General features: G+C 41.3%; 1 protein-coding gene across 1 annotated transcript in view; it reads left to right on the top strand.

Moving 5' to 3' along the window:
• Positions 1 to 796: 796 nt before the first annotated feature.
• Positions 797 to 22,195, top strand: part of LOC308082992 (uncharacterized protein) — a gene marked incomplete at both ends in the record, with an annotated part of 25,069 nt that continues 3,670 nt past the window's right edge. Inside the window, 3 exons of the mRNA XM_080425070.1 lie at positions 797 to 1,003; positions 2,092 to 2,200; positions 9,759 to 10,325. Coding sequence (XP_080281196.1) covers positions 797 to 1,003; positions 2,092 to 2,200; positions 9,759 to 10,325 — 883 coding nt within the window. The remainder of the gene's footprint in view (positions 1,004 to 2,091; positions 2,201 to 9,758; positions 10,326 to 22,195) is intronic.

The following is a 22,195-nucleotide window of genomic DNA, read 5'->3' as shown; positions in this document are numbered from 1 at the left end:
CACAACACGTTTTAAATGAGTAGATCTACTAGCCCACAACTTTTTTTAAATGAGCAGATCTACAAGATCACAACACCTTTTATATGAGTAGATTTACAAGCTCACAACATGTTTTTAAATGAGCAGATCTACAAGCTCACAACACATTTTAAATGAGCAGATCTACAAGCTCACAACACATTTTAAATGAGCAGATCTACAAGCTCACAACACGTTTTAAATGACACGTTGCATAGATACTTTGAATATAACATTGAAATGACAAAATGGTCACCAGTGACTTTGTTTATTAACAATTTATTTTTGTTTATTTATGTTTATTCATTAAGATTCATACTTTTAATACAGTGGTTCTCAACCTTTTCATGTCGCGACCCCCCAAAATAATCATATTTGAACTGGGACCCCCCACCCTGACAAGCACTTGGAGAGTTGAGGCTTGTAGTTTGACTCACAGCATGTGCAATCTCTCAAGACAGCTTGTAGATCGGCTATTTTCAAGTATAGTTAGTATAGTTTTTTCATTACTTTTTAAAGCAGTAATGGTCAAAAGTAATCAATGTGCAGATACCCTGTATACACTTATGCTGCATGTTGGACCCCCAAAATCATTTGGGGATCCCCCTGGGGGTGGACATCATTGTTGAAATGAAACATTGTAATCGTAGGCTACCTGTGTACATTTCTGAAAATAATACATTCTCTATGAAGCTGCCAGAGAGAAAGGCAGCAAGCGTATTGAAAGTCTCCTCTTTTCCCTCTTTTCAGGGCGTAACATTCTCAGCTGGTTGACAAGATGGAAGGAGCTGCATGGATGCATTGGGGGGCTGTGGAGACCAGAGAGACTGGCCTGGAGACGTTCACAGGGGGAGGAGGAGGAGGAGGAGGAGGAGGAGGAGGAGGAGGAGGAGGAGGAGGAGGAGGAGGAGAACATATTAGCACCCCCCATGGCCTGGAGGATCACAGTGATGAGAAAGTGGCTGGACATCCCAGTGAAACAGAGGTTAGTGGATTCAATGTGATCTCATTCCTTTTGGAAAGGTTCACCTAGAATGACATGACCAGCACAGCCTGGACACCAGATTGAAAGTCAATTCAATTGTGCAACTACATTTCTTTTCATTATGATATAACTATAGTCTAAATGGAATCATCACTTTTTTTTTTTTACTGTGCGTGCGTCCAGAGAAGTGTCTGTATAGGGCATAGCAGTGGTGGTCATTTTCTGGTTCCACTTCAAAATACTCAATGCATTTTTCCCATTGACATTTCCAAAAATATTTATATCAATTAATTTAAGCGTAGAATCAAGCCATCCAGGGTCCTGGTGAATCATGACCATAAAACGTTTGATTCTGTGAAAAAAACGTTTTTGAAAACGGCAAAACAAAGGGTATTTATTAAATATAGTATATCATATAATTAAATATAAAAATAAAACAAATCACAGATTTTTTTTTTATGGTCAAATATTTTTGGAAATGTCAATGGGAAAAATGAATTGAGTATTTTGAAGTGGAACCAGAAAATGGCCGCCACTGCTATGCCCTATTAGAGACAGCCTGCACCTTTGACCCCAGCCTAGAGGAAGCCTTTATGACCAAGGTCATTAAATACAAACCACTCCTACATGCCATCTCAGAGCTCGGCTATAGGTGCAGACTATGTGTTTTTATATTTTGCATTCTAGGACATTATACCCACAGACTGGTTGTTAGAGGGTTTCAACAACTTAGGATGCCCAAAGAGGAGGAAAAAAGGCTGGCAAAGTACTGTACTGTCTCTGCTATAATTGGCTCCACATATGGCGGAGACGCTGTTACCTATACCCATAGAGTACTGAGTAATGCTTATTGTATCATGAAGACATATGCCATGATTTTGTGAAAGTAACCGTGTGTGTGTGTGTGTGTGTGTGTGTGTGTGTGTGTGTGTGTGTGTGTGTGTGTGTGTGTGTGTGTGTGTGTGTGTGTGTGTGTGTGTGTGTGTGTGTGTGTGTGTGTGTGTGTGTGTGTGTGTGTGTGTGTGTGTTTTATAAAGCAGATGTCTACCAGTGATGTCCATCTATCCAGTCACAACATGTTTCCTCAGCACTGCATGAATTCCTACGACTCAGCAGCCCTGAGTCAGGACCTGAGCTCTGCTGCCCCCTGGAGGACTGCTGCCTGCATGACTCCCATCTACTGCACTGAGACAGGCTGTGAGTAACACACACACACCTTTCAGGCCTCATAAAGTTTCATCCAGACTTTCTCAAGAGCAGAGTACATCCAGGGAGGTCAAGGTCGCCATAAAATGTGTTGACCACCATCTTATCCTGCTAAACATTAACGCAATTCTGCTTCACTGTGTCAATTGGTGGATAATGTCCATGTGCTCAGCATGACTGAGCACAAAGTGGTAAAATATACAAATTACCAGAAATGGATCTGGCTGAATATATCATTACTGATCAAACTTACAATCTGTCTGGAACAGATCCATAGTTTTAGTGGCCTTGTGGTTATAGTGTCCGCCCTGTCGGGGTTCAGCCCCCAGCCTGGTCATACCAAAGACTATGAAAATGGGACCCAATGCTACCCTGCTTGGCACTCAGCATTGAGGGTTGGTCCCTATGACATACTAGTGTCATGTCCAGGCGGTGTTCTTGTACATCATGCAACCTCATGCTACAGGAACGGGAGAGAGAAGCACCATAGAAGACAGAGAAGCACCATAGAATACAGGGAAGCACCATAGAATACAGGGAAGCACCATAGACCCCGTGGCACTTTAATGTGCTGTCTGAGATGACTGGTTGTGCCGTATAAAATTTAGAATGAAAAAGAACGAAACCACTCCCGACTATAATTGATACGTGGGCTGCCACTTGGAAATGCAAATGTATGGCTTTGTCTTCATGGGGCCATCACCTGCGCTCGCCTGGCAGGTACTCAGGGGTGAAAGTGGGTCGGAATGGGCCGGTACGGCGTTCCGTTAAAAGATAAAACGCCGTACCGGGAAGGTGAGGGGAAAGCAATGCTGTCAAAAGCCAATAATATAACCTGTCCACCAACAAAACACATGTACTAACGTTAAATCAAGTGTTCGTTTTCTTGTAAAGTGCTTCTAAATCGTTCCAGTGTGTTTGTGTCAACGTATTCCGTGCTGTTTAGTGTTTGTCGGTGTTTATTTAATATTTACTCGACGGAGAGGCTTGGTTCACTGTGGTGCACAACTGTGCAGTTGACGTTACAGGTTGCAAATCCGTTTTAGGCCGGATATGGAAACGGCCTTTGTGTGTGTTAAAATGACCGGATAAAGTAGACGGGCTCTACACAGGATTGGATCACTGAGCAGTAACTAGAACCCCCCCCAACAACCAACCAAACCACACACTGTTGACATGAGGAGCAAAGGAAACATATGAAAAGGCTACTACAGGCTACAGTCAAGTTGGACTGAATGACTGAAACGGCTATGCCGTCTGTTTCAATCACCGTGACACAGAGTACTCACACACGTGCATACTGAAATACTCTGAAAACAGCCGATCTACAAGCTCACAATCATTGTACAGTACTGGAGTAAATGTACTTAGTTACTTTACACCTCTTAACAGACGAGCATACGTGTTGAGGCTCCGAAAATCTGTACGAGCCACAACTCTGCGGCCGTTTCACTATCTCTCGCCCCTAAACACGGTCGCCCCTGATCGCAACGGTCTGGGGTGAGCGATCAGCGCCGTTCTGCCTCGCCCCTAAACACGGTCGCCCCGGATCGCAAAGAACGGTCTGGAGTGAGTGATCTGCTCTGCCCTTCAGTGCATATTTGCATGCACATAATGATATTGTTGTTGTGGTTAAGTTGAAATAATAGTTGCACAAGTTGTAATAACTAGAAGGCAGAATTCTAGTACCTAGTTCATGCACATGAACTCTGCAGCCGCACTGAGGCGCTCCAACACAAACACTCTGACATTAAGCTTCACACAACAAACATCAGCAGCACACACAACATTCACCACAATGACAAACAAATTACGTCCGCGCAAAAATAAGCGAGGGCTCGCTTATTTTGGGGTTCAAAAATCGTGGGATAAAAATTTCCCCCCAAAAAGTTTAAATTTTTTTAACAACGCAGCGCGTCCTGCCGTCCTCCCTCTCTCTCCATCTCCTTGTCTCTCTCTCTCTCTCCCCTCTGGCCCTCTCTCTCTCCCTGTCTTCCTCTCTCTCCCTCCCTCGTTCCCTCTCTCTCTCTTTCCCTCCCTCCCTCTCTTCCTCTCTCTCTCTCTCCCTCTCTGTCTCTCTGTCTCTCTCTGTCCTCAGCGAAAATTCTCTGTCGCTGTTTGGCTCACTATTCTCTCTCCCACCCTCCCTCTCTCTCCCTGTGTGCGCGCATGGCTGTCCCCCCCGCCCCACCCCCACCCCACACACACACACACACACACACACACACACACACACACAGAGACGTGCGTGGTGTCACTCTCTCCCCCTGTGTAACGCTCTGTCTGTCCCTCTTAAGCCCTTACCGTGTATGTCTCTGTCCCCCGCGTTGCCAGGTTTGCTTATTTGTATAAGCAATGGTGGGCTTATTTAGTGGCGCTTTTGGGCTCGTTTGCATAGAGCAACACGTCAGCGCTTGTTTCTCGCCCGTTTCACGGACGTTGTTATTTGTATAAGCAATGGTGGGCTTATTTGGTCGCGCTTTTGGCCTCGTTTGCATAGAGCAACACGTCAGCGCTTGTTTCGCGCACGTCAGCGCTTGTTTCTCTCCCGTTTCACGGACGTGGCAACGTCATGGCAACGTGAAAGGGTGCTCTCTGTGTCGCAGATGATTGGCTGTTGAGACGGATCATCTGGAAGTGAATTGCGAGCAGAAATAGATAACACTTTATGACACTTTATGATTATTATAAAAGGAGACACATGTGAAGGTGGAAAATAAAATAGAAGTGTTTATATACTTTTGCATGAGCGATTTTTGTAGCAAGTTGGGAGAGAAGTGGAGCAGTGCTTTGGCCGTGAGTTGTTCCTAAGAGCAAAAGGGACGGCTCTCTGATTGAGTAGTAGAAGATAGTGCTGTATCATTAATGTGTTGCAGTAATCAATTCATTATAATATACGTATAATGAATGACAGAATATATGTATCTATGTATATATATATATATATATATATATATATATATATATATATATATATATATATAAATATATATTCCAAATATTATTTAACTTTTTATTTTCAAGATCTTTTTGAAAATAGCCGATCTACAAGCTTACAAAGTGTCGCGAATGCAACACTTTGCGAGCATGTTTCAAATAGCCAATGTACTAGTCTGTGCTACTGCTCATGTAGCCTAGTCGCTTCTTTTGGGCTTGTTTTCATAGAACTGACTGCTTATTTCACTCATGCAAGAGAGCCTAGTCAGCCTACGTGAAACATAACATCACACTTTTACGGATTCCCCTGTATTGCACGTTTAGATGGAGAAGCGAAGTTGCGCGTTTTCAACGATTTTCACCCTGAAAGGTGGTTTCACTTAGGATTAGGGTTGCACTTAACTTTCATAGCCTAAGCATAAGTAGGCTAGGCTAACTATTTGTGTTGTTGATACAAATGATCTAAGTGAAGCACTGTACTTTTACTTCTACTCAACTACATCTCAGAGGTAAATGTACTTTTACTCCACTACAATTATTTGATTTACTTGTTACTTTGCAGATATACATTACATTATAAAACATACATTTACCACTTTAGCCCTATTTTATACCTACAAGTATGATACCTACTTGTAGATCTACTATTTTCAAACATTTTAGTACTTTCGCTTTTGGAACTTTACGTACATTTTGATATCAATACTTTTGTACTTTTACTCAAGTACATTGACACACACACACACACACACACACACACAGACACAGACACAGACACAGACACACACTTTCTTTATATTGGTAGCCAACCGATGAACCTCTCTGTGGAGTTATTTTGGTTGCATTGGAATGGCTGAGATTTCATTTTAAAGACCACTTTTACATTTTGTGCTGCAGATTGGGGCAAAAAAAAGCCTGCCGCAAGCTGGTATATTATGACTTTGTCATTTCTTGTCAGACAATTGTTCAAGTCGCTCCGGTCCGAGTCCAAGTCGAGTCCCAAGTCGTTTGGTCCCAAGTCCAAGTCGAGTCCCAAGTCATTTGGTCCCAAGTCCAAGTCGAGTCCCAAGTCAATACAACCCTAAGGTCCGAGTCCCAAGTCGAGTCCCAAGTCATTTGGTCCCAAGTCCAAGTCGAGTCCCAAGTCATTTGGTCCCAAGTCCAAGACGAGTCCCAAGTCAATCCAACCCTCAGGTCCGAGTCCCAAGTCGAGTCCCAAGTCATTTGGTTCCAAGTCGAGTCCCAAGTCAATCCAACCCTCCGGTCCGAGTCCAAGTCGAGTCCCAAGTCATTTGGTCCCAAGTCCAAGTCGAGTCCAAAGTCGTTTGGTCCCAAGTCCAAGTCGAGTCCCAAGTCATTTGGTCCCAAGTCCAAGATGAGTCCCAAGTCAATCCAACCCTCAGGTCCGAGTCCCAAGTCGAGTCCCAAGTCATTTGGTCCCAAGTCCAAGTCGAGTCCCAAGTCAATCCAACCCTCCCGTCCGAGTACAAGTCGAGTCCCAAGTCATTTGGTCCCAAGTCCAAGTCGAGTCCCAAGTCTTTCTGTTGTGGGTAAGTCAAGTCGAGTCACAAGGTTGTCAAGTCGAGTCACAAGGTTGTGTCAAGTCCCTCACTACTATTGTTCCCCAGCCCACCCACAAAGCACTCGGGTTTATATCTTGAAGAGAGAAACTGTATCTTAAAGTCAAGAATTAAACCAGCATAAAGCTGTTCATTTATCCATTACAACATTACATGTCTGATCATTTAGTTAGAACTAGGGAAAGGCTAAATTACACTAAAGAAATGGCATGTTTGATACAAAATTGTTTATTTTTTAACATTTGGCAGGCTCAAACTGGCACTGCCTTTCTGAGTAGTTGGTGTGTGACATTTCTGTGTAGCAGACATAAAACTGCATACACACACACACACACACACACACACACACACACACACACACACACACACACACACACACACACACACACACACACACACACACACACACCCCATTAATTATAATTTACTGACAGTACATTTTGCAGTTTGGGTGCAGTTGGGTCAATCAAAGACAAATGGCCTATAATTATATTAATTATTAATGAATATTGGATAAACTGTGGGTGAAATGATGCAGGAAAGGAAATACATTAATGGCATTTATCTATAGGCCTATTAGGCCTATAATCTTGACGTGTCTGTGTTTGTTTTGTAGTATTTTAATATTACGTTATTTTCCATCAGGCACAGTTTAGCCATCTAGTACTACAGGACACATGCAGTGTTGCCAGATTCTCTGAGAGAAACAAGCAACCAGGTCTATGAAAACCAGCCCAAAATCACCCCAAAAGAAGCAACTATATGGGCCACATGAGCACTTTAACATATACATCAGCTATTTGAAAATAGTAGATCTACAAGCTCGCGACGCGTTGTGAGCTTGTAGATCTGCTATTTTCAAATAAAATCTTGCGGGGAAATGATGATAAGTAGATCTGGCATAATAAGCAGATCTGGCAACACTACACTTGTTTTTATTTTGTTTTTGTAAAGGGGTCCTTGGTAAAAAATTAAAAAAAACTACAACACAGTGGAATAAAGGCATCTCTTTAAGCTTATATATATATATATATATATATATATATATATATATATATATATATATATATATATATATATATATATATATATATGTATGTATATATATATATAGCAGAGAGAAACTTATGGTGGAAAAAAAATAAGGAAGGAATTCAAGTAAGTTTGGTGGGAGTGATTTGGTGAAGTTAAAGTTATTAAACCTGCGGACGAATGGAAAAGTGGCGACGTGAGAAAGTGATGGATTACGCAGAGACTTTATTGCTGTTACCATGGATAAAGTAAATTCGACAGTGGTGAGTGACTTTCATGTTTACAAGTACGTATATCTCGCTGGCTGGTGCTACTGTTGTTGTTGGGGTGGTGGCTGGCTGGGGTCATAAACAAAACACGAACGACTATAGTTGCATCGCGATGCGTTGTGAGCTTGTAGATCTGCTATTTTCAAATAGCTGATGTATATGTTAGAGTGCTCATGTGGCCCATAGTCGCTTGACTCGCTTCTTTTGGGCTGGTTTTCCTAGACCTGGTTGCTTGTTTTTCCTCACAACACTGGCACTGATGATAACTGGACGGCAGCCGTCGTAGAATCAAAATGACCCCGCTGGCGGTGGCGTTTGCGGTAGAGTGAGCATGGGTTTTTATAAAGAGAGAGAGCGCATTTGCGGTAGAGTGAGCATGGGTTTGTATAAAGAGAGAGAGCGCATTTGCGGTAGAGTGAGCATGTGTTTGTATAAAGAGAGAGAGCGCATTTGCGGTAGAGTGAGCATGGGTTTGTATAAAGAGAGAGAGCGCATTTGCGGTAGAGTGAGCATGGGTTTGTATAAAGAGAGCGCATTTCACACACAGATCATTCACAGGGAACAAAACGAGTCATCCGAGTCATCTTTCTCGAGTCGAGTCTGGAGTCATTGGCTAGCAAGTCGGAGTCGAGTCTCAAGTCTCGTTGGTCTTTTACCTTCCAAGTCCGAGTCGAGTCGCAAGTCTTTACATTCAAAGTCTTAGTCGAGTCGCAAGTCGTCAAATATGCGACTTGAGTCAGACTCGAGTCGAGTCACTATGACTCGAGTCCAATTGTCTGTTTCTTGTTATCTTTGGTAGTCTAGGACATGTGCACAAGTTGGTTGTGAGGGGCCTGCAAACGGCCGGCCTCTCCAAAAGGAGGGCTAAACAATTAGCAAGGTACTGCTCAATATCAGCTATTATAGGAAGCCGCTCAATTTGGAGTTGTTTCCTTTACCCATGATTGTTGTCCGCGATGTTCGACAAGTATGCCATCTTTTGTTTTGTATGTAACAATGCTCTGCTTTACATGCACCTTGTAACTGGCTGTTTTCCCTTTATCTGACTGCACTGGCAGTGTTTATGTCCTTTGTACATCGTGTGTGTGTGTGTGTGTGTGTGTGTGTGTGTGTGTGTGTGTGTGTGTGTGTGTGTGTGTGTGTGTGTGTGTGTGTGTGTGTGTGTGTGTGTGTGTGTGTGTGTGTGTGTGTGTGTGTGTGTGTGTGTGTGTGTGTGTGTGTGTGTGTGTGTGTGTGTGTGTGTGTTGCCCTACGGCCGAATTTATGGAAAGAAATATGCAGTTTTTTACGCTCCATTGATAAAGGAGGGCCACTGTGTGTGTGTATATATCTATATATACACAGTATATCTAGGTGTGCCCTTCCAGGGGAAAGGTTTGGAAACATAGATGACAGGGAAGCACCATAGAAGACAGAGAAGCACAATAGGAAGCACCATAGAAGACAGGGAGGCACAATAGATGACAGGGAAGCACCATAGAAGACAAGGAGGCACCATAGGAAGCACCATAGAAGACAGAGAAGCACCATAGATGACAGGGAAGCACCATAAGAAGAACTGTAGAAGACTGATCCACATGTATTTTCCAGTGTTGCCTGACAAAAAGACAATACAATAATAATTAATTACTCAATTACAAACGATGCAATCAGTAGAAGAATAAATCTGATACAATCAGAAAATACAATGAGTTGTTGACTCTGCTGACATAACCTCTCTCCTCGTTCTAGATCTCTCACTCCTTCCTGTGAGTAAAGAGGAGGATTCCCCTGAACAGCAGGAGAGGGGTCCCAGTCTGGTCCAGGTGAAACTAGAACCTCCACAGATTAAAGAGGAACAGCAGGAGAGGAGTCCCAGTCTGGTCCAGGTGAAACTAGAACCTCCACAGATTAAAGAGGAACAGCAGGAGAGGAGTCCCAGTCTGGTCCAAGTGAAACTAGAACCTCCACAGATTAAAGAGGAACAGCAGGAGGAGTTACTTCAAAGACCAGAGGAGGCTGCAGGGTCATCGTTGACATTACTAGCAGTGAAAAGTGAAGATGTTGATGATGAAAACAGAAAGACAGAGCCTCTAGCCAGCACCTCAACTGAACACATGAAAACACAAGCTGATGTAGAGGACTGTGGAGCATCACAACCAACTATTGATGTCCAGCTCCTCTCTTCACACTGTTCTGAATCTGACATTACTGAGGACAGTGATGAATGGCGGCCTTCAAACTGTTCTGAATCTGACATTACTGAGGACATTGATGACTGGCGGCCTTCAAACTGTTCTGAATCGGATACTGAAGACAGTGATGAGCAACGATTGTCATTGAGCAACAAGTTATGCCAAACCCTGAAGTCATCAAAACAAACACCATCCATAAGTCAAACAGGAAGGAAAAGCTTTTGTTGTAAAGTCTGTGGCACAGTCTGTCGTCGCCAGGCTGATCTGAACAAACACCTGAGGATTCATACAGGGGAAAGACCATTTGTTTGTCCAGTTTGTAGCAAAAGCTTTAACCAATCTCAACATCTGAAAAGACACATGCGGACTCATAGAGGGGAAAAGCCTTGTGTTTGTCCAGTTTGTAGCAAAAACGTACGCGATTCTCAATATCTGAAAATACACATGAGGATTCATACAGGGGAGAAGCCATATGTTTGTTCAGTTTGTAGCAAAAGCTTTAGCCATTCTCAAAGTTTGAAAAAACACATGCTAATTCATACAGGTGAAAGGCCCTTTGATTGCACAGTTTGTAGTCAAAACTTTAGCCGAGCTGAAACTCTGAAAGAACACATGAGGATACATACAGGTGAAAAGCCCTTAGCTTGTACAGTTTGTAGTCAAAGCTTTAGCCGAGCTGAAACTCTGAAAGAACACATGAGGATTCATACAGGTGAAAAGCCCTTTGCTTGCACAGTATGTAGCAAAAGATTTACCAGTAGTGGAGTAATGAAGAGACACATGAAGATTCATATCAGCGAAAAGCCCTTTGCTTGTACAGTTTGTAACAAAATCTTTGGAGAAGCTGGAGATCTGAAAAAACACATGATAATTCATACAGGTGAGAGGCCCTTTGCATGCACAGTTTGTAACAAAAGTTTTAGAAGAGCTGGACATCTGAAAGGACACATGATGATTCATACAGGTGAAAAGCCCTTTGCTTGCACAGTTTGTAGTCAAAGCTTTAACCGAGCTGACACTCTGAAAGCACACATGAGGATTCATATGGGCGAAAAGCCCTTTGCTTGTACAGTTTGTAACAAAAGCTTTAGACATGCTGGAGATCTGAAAAAACACATGATAATTCATACAGGTGAAAGGCCCCTTCCTTGCACAGTTTGTAACAGAAGCTTTAGCCATTCTCAAAGTTTGAAAAAACACATGCTAATTCATACAGGTGAAAGGCCCTTTGCATGCACAGTTTGTAACAAAAGCTTTAGAAGAGCTGGACATCTGAAAGGACATATGATGATTCATACAGGTGAAAAGCCCTTTGCTTGCACAGTTTGTAGTCAAAGCTTTAACCGAGCTGACACTCTGAAAGAACACATGAGGATTCATGCAGGTGAAAGGCCCTTTGCTTGCACAGCATGTAGCAAAAGCTTTAAAAGTAGTGGAATAATGAAGAGACACATGAAGATTCATATGGACGAAAAGCCCTTTGCTTGTACAGTTTGTAATAAAAGCTTTGGAGAAGCTGGAGATCTGAAAAAACACATGATAATTCATACAGGTGAAAGACCCTTTGCTTGCACAGTTTGTAACAAAAGATTTAGAAGAGCTGCACATCTGAAAGCACACATGATGATTCATACTGGTGAAAAGCCCTTTGCTCCACAGATTAAAGAGGAACAGCAGGAGGAGTTACTTCAAAGACCAGAGGAGGGTGTAGGGTCATCGTTGACATTACTAGTAGTGAAAAGTGAAGATGATGATGAAAACCGAGAGACAGAGCCTCTAGCCAGCACCTCAACTGCACACATGAAAACACAAGCTGATGTAGAGGACTGTGGAACATCACAACCAACTATTGATGTCCAGCTCCTCTCTTCACACTGTTCTGAATCTGACAATACTGAGGACAGTGATGACTGGCGGCCTTCAAACTGTTCTGAATCTGACATTACTGAGGACATTGATGACTGGCGGCCTTCAAACTGTTCTGAATCTGATACTGAAGACAGTGAACAGCAGTCAGCTTTAAACACACTGAAATCACACAAGACACAACATGTGGAAGGACAAATATTGTCATTGAGCAACAAGCTGTCCCCAACCTTGAAGTCATCAAAACAAATACCATCCATGAGTCAAACAGGAATGAAAAGCTTTTGTTGTAAAATCTGTGGCACAGTCTGTCGTCGCCAGGCTGATCTGAACAAACACCTGAGGATTCATACAGGGGAAAGACCATTTGTTTGTTCAGTTTGTAACAAAAGCTTTACCCGATCTCAACATCTGAAAAGGCACATGCGGACTCATACTGGGGGAAAGCTGTGTGTTTGTTCAGTTTGTAGCAAAAGCTTTTGCCATACTCAATATCTGAAAATTCACATGAGGATTCATACAGGGGAAAAGCCATGTGTTTGTTCAGTTTGTAGCAAAAGCTTTAGCCATTCTCAAAGTTTGAAAAAACACATGCTAATTCATACAGGTGAAAGGCCCTTTGCTTGCACAGTTTGTAGTCAAAGCTTTAACAAAACTGATCATCTGAAAGCACATATGAGGATTCATACAGGTGAAAAGCCCTTTGCTTGCACAGCTTGTAGTCACAGCTTTAGCCGAGCTGATGCTCTGAAAGAACACATCAGGATTCATACAGGTGAAAAGCCCTTTGCTTGCACAGTTTGTAGTCGAAACTTTAGCCAAAGTGAAACTCTGAAAGCACACATGAGGATTCATACAGGTGAAAATCCCTTTACTTGTACAGTTTGTAGCAAAAGCTTTCATTGGAATAAAAGTCTGAAAACACACATGAGGATTCATGATCATCCTATATTAAAATCAACCTAATTGGTCAATGTCCCAGTAACTGTTGTGCTCCAGAACCTGGTCTACTGTCTGTAACAGGACTTGTGGGATCACGTCACTATGGACACAGTCTTCGTCTCAAATATGCACCAGAATACTACTATCTTCCTTCATCTCAGTAGCTTCCAGCAGCTAGCCTTTAAATAAAAAAAGTATAATGAAATGTATTTGTAAAATAAAAATAAACTTCTGTCTCATCTGTATCACATTCTTTGAAATCTAAGCTCAATACTTTTCTATTTGCCTTTTCCTTTTATTTTATTTTTTTCTTATTTTCTATTCTCAAGTCTAACTAGTTTTAATTCTCCTTTTATAATGTGCTTCCTAATGCTATTAATGTGTTGTGTAAAGCAAACTGAATTGCCTTTCGAAATGTACAATACAAATAAACTTATATCAAATTAGTAAATCAGTGTCATACATATTCTGAAGAAAACCAGGAGATTGACATTCATTAATTGGGTCTTATGATAAAATAAGAACATAATAGTAAAATGTAAAAACAAAAACTAGAATTTGCCACGGACATGGATAAGACTGCTCTAGCATAATTTGCCTAGTTTGGGATTCATTAATACACTTGACCTTGACGTGTTCTTGCCACCGACACATTTGTCCGTGTACGGACCTATTGATGAACCAGTAGCTTGAAGCACAAGCTACTGTTTTCAGGACCATTCTAGACCCACACTTCTGTCTTGGACATTCAAGCCCCTGTCATGGATGCAACGCATTGTGAGCTTCTAGATCTGCTATTTTAGTCATACGATGAACCATAAATCAGCCTATCACTTGTTGAGATGAATCACTGTGTCCTATTTTAGAACACCTCTATAAACTCAACTGGTTGCATTGTGAGCTTGCATATATGCTATTTTTGAATTTTATTGGAAAATCTACGATGTATTAAAAGAACCCTCAAACCCCTAGCTCCATATGGTTTCAACCACATTGAACCATATATCAAAGGATGAAAATAAAGGACATGACATAAAACAACATAACTGAATCCCCCCCAACACGTTCTCCATAATAACTAAATAGCACAATAACACAACAATAGAACAGTAACATGCTGTGAAGTCTTGCTCAGTGGAGTTGACACAACGCTATAATAATAATACATAAATGAATAATAAAACACTTTATATTTGACACAAATCAACAAACGCTACAATAATGTTGCTATTGGGTGAGTTCTTCACATTTGTGAATGCTGTATCATACTGTTGAAAGGATAAAACCCACTTACTGAACCATAGTTCACAATAAAAAAATCATACCATTCCTTGTCAGATCTTCAAATGCTCAAAATGCTGTATCCTATAATACTCCATCAGTTACATTTGATTTGATGTATATTAATTTGCTGTACAGTCAAATAAAAACAAACACTCTGAGAGTATGCAGTCCTCCATACAGTTCAGCTACACACAAGGAACCCTCCTCTCACTGAATCCAGCATCAACTGAGTTGATCCACACCAGGGGTCTTCAGCGTTTTTCAGGCTAAGGACCCCTTAGCAGAGAGCGAGATGAAGCAGGGGACCCCCACTACAAACTTTTTCACTGATTTCATAGATCGCTTCATAGACTTGTTTGACAGCACTATCATCAATGTTGAAAACGAAAATATCAGATCTACAAGCTCACGTAGATCTGCTACGTAGAACATTTGTGGGAAAATAAATAACACAATACAAATAAATACCCATAATTTCATTGAGTTAGATTTAAAAGGTTCACCTATAATTGAAAGTGATTCAATATTATTTTAGGGCACTGGTTCTCAATGTCAGGTCCGGGGACCATCTGGGGTCCCAGTGGACCCTTACAGGTCTGTAACTCTGAGAGTGTAAACATGGAACCAAATGGACCCAGGGATCATCACCATGTTGGATTGTGGTGGACATTTTTGTCAAAATTCTACTTTTGCCACGGACATACAAATTAGTGGACACTAATATTACCAGAAACACATAAAGAGCTATAGCCCTAATATACTGTATAGTACAGTGTTCAAGGGACCTTCAGGGTTCCTTGAAGGTGGTCTTTAAGGTCCACGTGTACACTCTCAGAGTTAAATGAACACTGAGGATTTTAAAGTGTAGATTTTGGATCCCAGAGACAGCCAATTGTATCAAAGGAAGGGGTCCGTAGTGTGATGCATATCCATTTGGGGGTCCTTGAAATTAAAATTAATTAGAACCACTGTTCTAGGGTATAGCATTAATTTACCTCTGTATTGGGAAATGAACTCATATTAAATTAATTATTTAAGATAACTTACTACTTTTTGTATATTGCAATAATAACAATAATACTCCAAAGTCACACCTGGACTTGTCTCAGGGCACATACCAGTGTGTCTCAGCACACCGTTTGACCTAGAAGAAAAGTCAAATAGTAACACTTGACCAGCCTGATGCAAACACATATGTTTTCACTACCAACAGTTTGGCTTGTTGTATTCATGAGGGTTTTGTCAAAAAATAAATCCTCTGGTGAAGACATAAGTCACAACAGTAGCAGCAGTAGCCTTTGAAATACATTATTTTTGCATCGAGGCTGTTTGTCTATTTTACATTTCCTCCTCAAAGACGGCTTTAAACTTGTTTTCTTTTTCAATCAGCACAATCTTTTCAGTCCATAGAACTTACTGCAGTGACACCTGAACATTGAGGACCATATAATACCATGTAAACTGTGGTAGACTTTCAGCGTGGCCTAAAAAAAGATGCTTAAATAACAGATATATATCATGTCAAAAGAAAATGTCTACCAATATATGAGCAGACCCCTGACTCCTATAAATAGTCCAGAGAACAGAAGCAGTGAAGTGTTTCACTCAAGCATTGAGGTATGGATGATTATCCGTGCAGGAATGAATGCAGCCCACTAGGGGGCACTATCACACAGGAGAAACAACACACACAGTATGTAGAGCAGATAAGCTCTGAACACAACAGTAAATAGAAAGCAGGCTTTCTACAGGTTGGCCTACTGTGGAAAACCACCAAGGTTACTACCAAGATAATCAATAGGTCTGATATCCTTTAGAACCACCAAGTTTACTACCAAGATAATCAATGGGTCTGATATCCTTTAAAACCACCAAGGTTACTACCAAGATAATCAATATGTCTAACATTCTTAAGGAATGTTTGACACCACCGGGTAGGTGAACTATAGAAATAAAGTAATCTCTTCTCCTTTAATGGCAGCATCAACCTTTTTGGCATGTAGGCTTCTGCTCCTGAATGGGGCATAGTATTGGGCTGCAGAGAAGACCAGGGCTTAAGTGAAGATTCGTAGTACTTTTCTTTTGTATCCCATTACAATCACACCATGGTATGGTACCGTTATTTCCATTCATTTGATAGTAGTCTTTTATGTTTTCATATTATTTTATATTAACATCACTACAATTTTTTACAATGAACAGTGGTTTGGTGTGTGTGTGTGTGTGTGTGTGTGTGTGTGTGTGTGTGTGTGTGTGTGTGTGTGTGTGTGTGTGTGTGTGTGTGTGTGTGTGTGTGTGTGTGTGTGTGTGTGTGTGTGTGTGTGTGTGTGTGTGTGTGTGTGTGTGTGTGTGTGTGTGTGTGCGCGCGTGCGTGTGTCATTTAGCAGTGTTTATTGCAGGGTGTTTGAGCAGTGTGTTGAAACAAGCGAGGGGATCGATAGTGTATTAACGGTACACTAAACTCCTTGTCTCTAATCTGTTTACTGTGTATCGATTTCAGCCCCCCCCCCCCCCACACACACGCACACACACACACACACACACACACACAGTCTCTCACACACACACACACACACACACACACACACACACACACACACACACACACACACACACACACACACACACACACAGTCTCTCTCACACACACACACAGTCTCTCACACACACACACACACACACACACACACACACACACACACACACACACACACACACACACACACACACACACACACACACTCTCTTACGTCTTAAAGGTCTCTGTTTACTTGGTTGCTTATCACTGTCTGTCTGTCTGTCTGTCTCTCTTCTCTTCTCTTCTCTTCTCTTCTCTTCTCTTCTCTTCTCTTCTCTTCTCTTCTCTTCTCTTCTCTTCTCTTCTCTTCTCTTCTCTTCTCTTCTCTTCTCTTCTCTTCTCTTCTCTTCTCTTCTCTTCTCTTTTCTTTTCTTTTCTTTTCTTTTCTTTTCTTTTCTTTTCTTTTCTTTTCTTTTCTTTTCTTTTCTTTTCTTTTCTTTTCTTTTCTTCTCTTCTTTCATTTATTTGGAATGGATCCCCATTAGCTACGGCCTGAATGGCAACTATTCTTCCTAGGGTCCAATGCAACAAAAATGTATTACTCACATAAGAAATACAATTTTAAAAAGAAAGAAAGAAACAAAGGGAATATAACCAATTAAGGTACACCAACCATAAAACGATAATTTAATCTATAAAAAACATTGCGAGTACAAAGATGCAATTTCCTTTGATGCCACCAACATCACATCGAAGCCTATTCATTTAATTTCCCTCTTCATAGAATTTGACCTAGGTAATAGTAAAGCTGTCACTCCACCACTCGCCCCTCTAGTGGAATTTGTATGAGTATTTGAACGATATATATTATTATAAAGAGTGTTAATAACTGTATGAAAATACATAATTAAGTTATCCGAAAGTCTTTCCCTAATTCTAAGCCAAGTAAGACATTCATTACTGCAACACCTAGAACCTTGCAGCCTTGTTTTGAGCTACTTGTAATTTATTTGACAGATTTATTATGACCATACCACGAGCAGTAATCTAAATGACATAAAACCAGTAAATATTTGTGGTACTTTTATTTACTAATTTCACTTCTACTCCACTACATCTCAAAGTCAAATATCGTACTTTTAATCCACTAGAACCATTAGAAAACTTTAGTTTCTTGTTACTTTGTAGATTTGTATTATTATTACAGACCTTTGGCAATTTGAAAAGCAGATCTACAAGCTCACAACACGTCGCAAAGCGACACGTTGTGAGCTTGTAGATTGGCTGTTTTCAAAGGATTTTGATACATTTTACACATTTGCAAACTTGTGAAATGGGACCTTCTGCATGAGTATTTTTACTTTTAGTATTTTAAGTATATTTTGATGCCAAAACTTTTCTACTTTTACTCAAGTAAATTTTGAATACCGAACTTGTACTTGTAAAATACTATTTCTATAGGGTATTGATATTATTATCGTTGTGAGCTTGTAGATTACTGTTTTAAAGTGTTTTTCAAAATAAAAACACAAAAAAAACTAAATATGGCTAAAAACTAAATATGGCTAATAAGTTTAGGCATAACAAGGCATAAGGTGCCCCCTGTCTTTTTCTGAGAAAGGAAAGCATCCATATTAATTTTTCTGTTCAGCTTGCCCCTCTCTCTCTCTCTCTCTCTCTCTCTCTCTCTCTCTCTCTCTCTCTCTCTCTCTCTCTCTCTCTCTCTCTCTCTCTCTTTCTTGTTCTCTTGTCCTTAAATTCTGAGCAACTGAGATCAGTGTGGAAGAGGAGAAAGGATGACATTCACACACACACACACACGCACGCACACTTACACGCACACGCACACGCACACATACGCTGTGTCGTTCACAATAGTCTGGTTGTTCAGATTACTGTAATGCAGCCTGACTGATTATCCATGTGGAGTTAGCCGGCCGCTAGCACACCTTAGCATCCACCCATAGGATTGAATGGGGATGATTAGCTGGCCGCTAGCACACGCTTAGCATCCCCCCATAGGATTGAATTGTTATGATTAGCCGGCTGCTAGCACGCACATAGCATCCCCCCATAGCATTGAGAGGATTAGCAGGAAAGCGTTATCCCCCAATAGGGTTGAATAGGGAGGATTAGCAGGACAGTGCTAACTTCCTTAGCACTGGCTGTTTGCCACTGTAGCGTCTGTGCTAAACGGAGGCTAATTGATGTCGCCGCTGCTTTGATCCACGCCTTGAGAGGACGTTGTGTGTTGTTGTAGTGTATGTGTGTGCGTGGGTGCGTGCGTGCGTGGGTGCGTGCGTGCGTGTGTGTGTGTGTGTGTGTGTGTGTGTGTGTGTGCGTGCACGCTTTTACTGACATATTTGTGAAATACCCCCATAAGTATGGTAGAATGTTAGAAATAAACATTGCGAGGACAATTGTCCTGGTCCTCACAAGAGAAATGGTTATTTTATTGGTAAAATTCAAAATGTTTAGGCCTACATAAAGTTTCTACCCAGCAACCATCCGACTGCAAGACATGAACACCACCTGCATGAGTTTTTTCTTTCTGAAGGGTGATTGTATTCTGAATCCCCAAAAAGAAGATATTCGGCCCGGCCTCTTGGAAATACTAAAAAGATACTTGACGATACTAAATGTCTACGCTCAGGTGGCGCAGTGGTAATGTGCCTGCCCACCGACGCCGAGGTCGTGGGTTTGAATCCACCATGGTGCATTAGGCTTTGTGGAGCGTCTGTACGAACACAATTGACCCGTGTTTGGGGGAGGGAAGCCAGGTGGGGAGGGTGACATTTGTCACTGCACGTACCCCTACGGGCTGGGGGCAGAGCTTATCAGCAGGGAGTGTTGAATGGGAGAAGTAGGACAAAGGTTCAACGTCCTCCCGGTGTGGGCTCCTCACTGGCAGGTGAGTCAGTAGGATATAGCAGTGACAACACACAGAAAACAAATTAGACACTAAAAGTATATTTAATGAAGCAAGGTTCTTTATAAATCTCATGCATATATTTACAGTAAATGCACCTCTTTTGTATTAGTAAATACAGCTTTGTAATACAATGTCTCTCTAGGGAGTCATAGGTTTAATTTATCTCTAGAATGTAATAACAATAATAATAACTAGAAACAACATTTCTTAGACATTTTAAATGTTCCTGCTGCTCGTTAAGTCATTGCGAACTTGTGTTTGGGAGGTAGGGTCAAGTACATGATTATAGTGGGGGAAAATTGCAATTTGACCCCCTTCCGGTGGTGGGATTGACTTCTTTATCAATGGATTCCTCGTACCCATAAACGAGGGGTAGGCAGAGTTTCAGGTCTCTACGACCACTTCCTGGTAAAACCGGAAGTGAACATATCCACTTCTTGGTTGCACCATTGGACTCCACACCCCTCAGAGAGTGTGTGGTTGAAGTTTCAACGCAATCAGACAAACCTGAAGTTGGAAGTGAAAAAACAGAAGTGGACAGTTTTTTATGAAATTAGAAGTCTGTGGGACCACCCACCAAGTTTGAGACCTGTAGCATGCTGGGAACTGGAGTTATGGCTGTGTAAAGCACAGGCGGACACTGTGTATTGTGGGATACAGTGTATTGTTTGCGGTGTGGGGATCTACAAGCTCACAACCTCTGGGCTTGTGGATCGGCTATTTCCCCACTAGACTTGAATTGCTATGTGATGTGTGGACTATTAGTAAATTGAGTTAGTTAGGAGGTACAAATAGTACATATCACTTAGTTTTTTAGGCTTGTTTTCATAGACCTGGTTGCTTATTTCTCTCACAACCTGGCGTTCTTTGGAATGTGCAGTCTCACGTGACCGCTAGAGCAGAGGGTCTTCAATCTGTGGGTTGGGACCTCAACGCCTCGTTGTGAGCTTGTAGATAGATATACTTTATTGTCCTTGCGAAATTCATTTTGTACCAAGCAGCCATCAGGATACAAAAAAATCACAAAACATAACATAAATACACACACACAATACATAGACAGATCACACAATACATTGACAGTGCTACACATCTCTCTTTACAGAGTAAACAGTAGAAAAGGTTACCAGGGCATCACATTACATTTTTATGCACAGAACTGAGATGGTGCCTGTTTGTTCAGGAGTCCTATACTTGTAGGGACAAATGATCTTGAAGTCCTAGCCTGCAACATTGGCACTGTAAATATACTATATACTATATAAATATTGTGCTATGTTCACAATATTTATCTGTAGAACCAGTCAAACAAAATGGGGGTCCCCATTTCAAATATGATTATTTTGGGGGGGTCACAGCCTGAAAAGGTTGAGAACCACTGCATGGATTATTGAATCAGGTTTCTGAAGATAGACATCTCACTGTGAGTGAGAGAGAGACAGAGAGACAGACAGACAGACAGACAGACAGACAGACAGACAGACAGAGGGGAGGAAGAGAGGAAGAAGAAGAAGAGAGGGCTTGGGCTTGTAGATCTGCTATTTTCACAATATTTATGTGGAACCAAGTCAAACAAAATGGGGGTCCCCAGTTCAAATATGATTATTTTGGGGGGTCACGCCCTGGCATCCCTTATTTTTATTTATTTATTTTCACAAATTGTCATAAATGGCAGAAAAGGAAAAAAAGCTGATCTACAAGCTCAGTAAAAGCTTGTAGATCTGCTATTTGTTGCTATGAATACAGGTGTGGCTTGAGATTTTGACTTGCCCATTGGTGTGGTTTGGGCACAAAAGGTTTGAAAACCACTGCAGTATAGAATATAGGCCTGGAAAATACGTGTTCTCATGAAGCTCTCGATGACTAATGTATTGATGTTGCACTTTGAATCATTATTATTATTTATTATTTGATGTATATAACTTGAGTTGATTTTGTTTGTTTGAATTGAGCTGAAATAGTCACTTCAGTCAGTCAATGTTTCACTTTGGAGTGAAACAGAGCAATAAATGTACAATCAAAAGCAGTTAATTTTTTTTTATAAACAAGTATTGTTTACATGACTGATGTCAATGAAGGCGCAAAATAAATGTGAAACACTTTTGAAATCATTTTATGCCTCTAAATGTGTGTCATTCACTAAAATGCCCATTTCTCAGCTTCTAAAGAAAAAGGGCTGTTTTGGGTGAAAACCTCTAGCTAAAAAACGGAACATGCTATCAACTCACTTTCTTTTCCAGATGAAAGAAGAGATTCTAATCTAGTCGAGATATTCCATGTGTTCATAGTCATAGCACAAAATATTCTGTGGGTCCTCAAAGATGAGTCAGAATGGTCAAAAAGCCTGGCAGTGGGGAAGCATGTTCTAGAAAAACCTCTGGCAGGGAATGTGTTAAAGCCCAGCCAATAGGAAGACAGGGGGGGACCACTGGGGGTCCCCGGACCACACTTT

Source organism: Gymnoscopelus braueri, assembly GCF_963280865.1.
Source record: "Gymnoscopelus braueri genome assembly, chromosome: 3".
Lineage (NCBI taxonomy): Eukaryota > Metazoa > Chordata > Actinopteri > Myctophiformes > Myctophidae > Gymnoscopelus > Gymnoscopelus braueri.
Note: the sequence above shows the minus strand (reverse complement) of the source record. Positions and strands in the feature narration are given on the sequence as shown.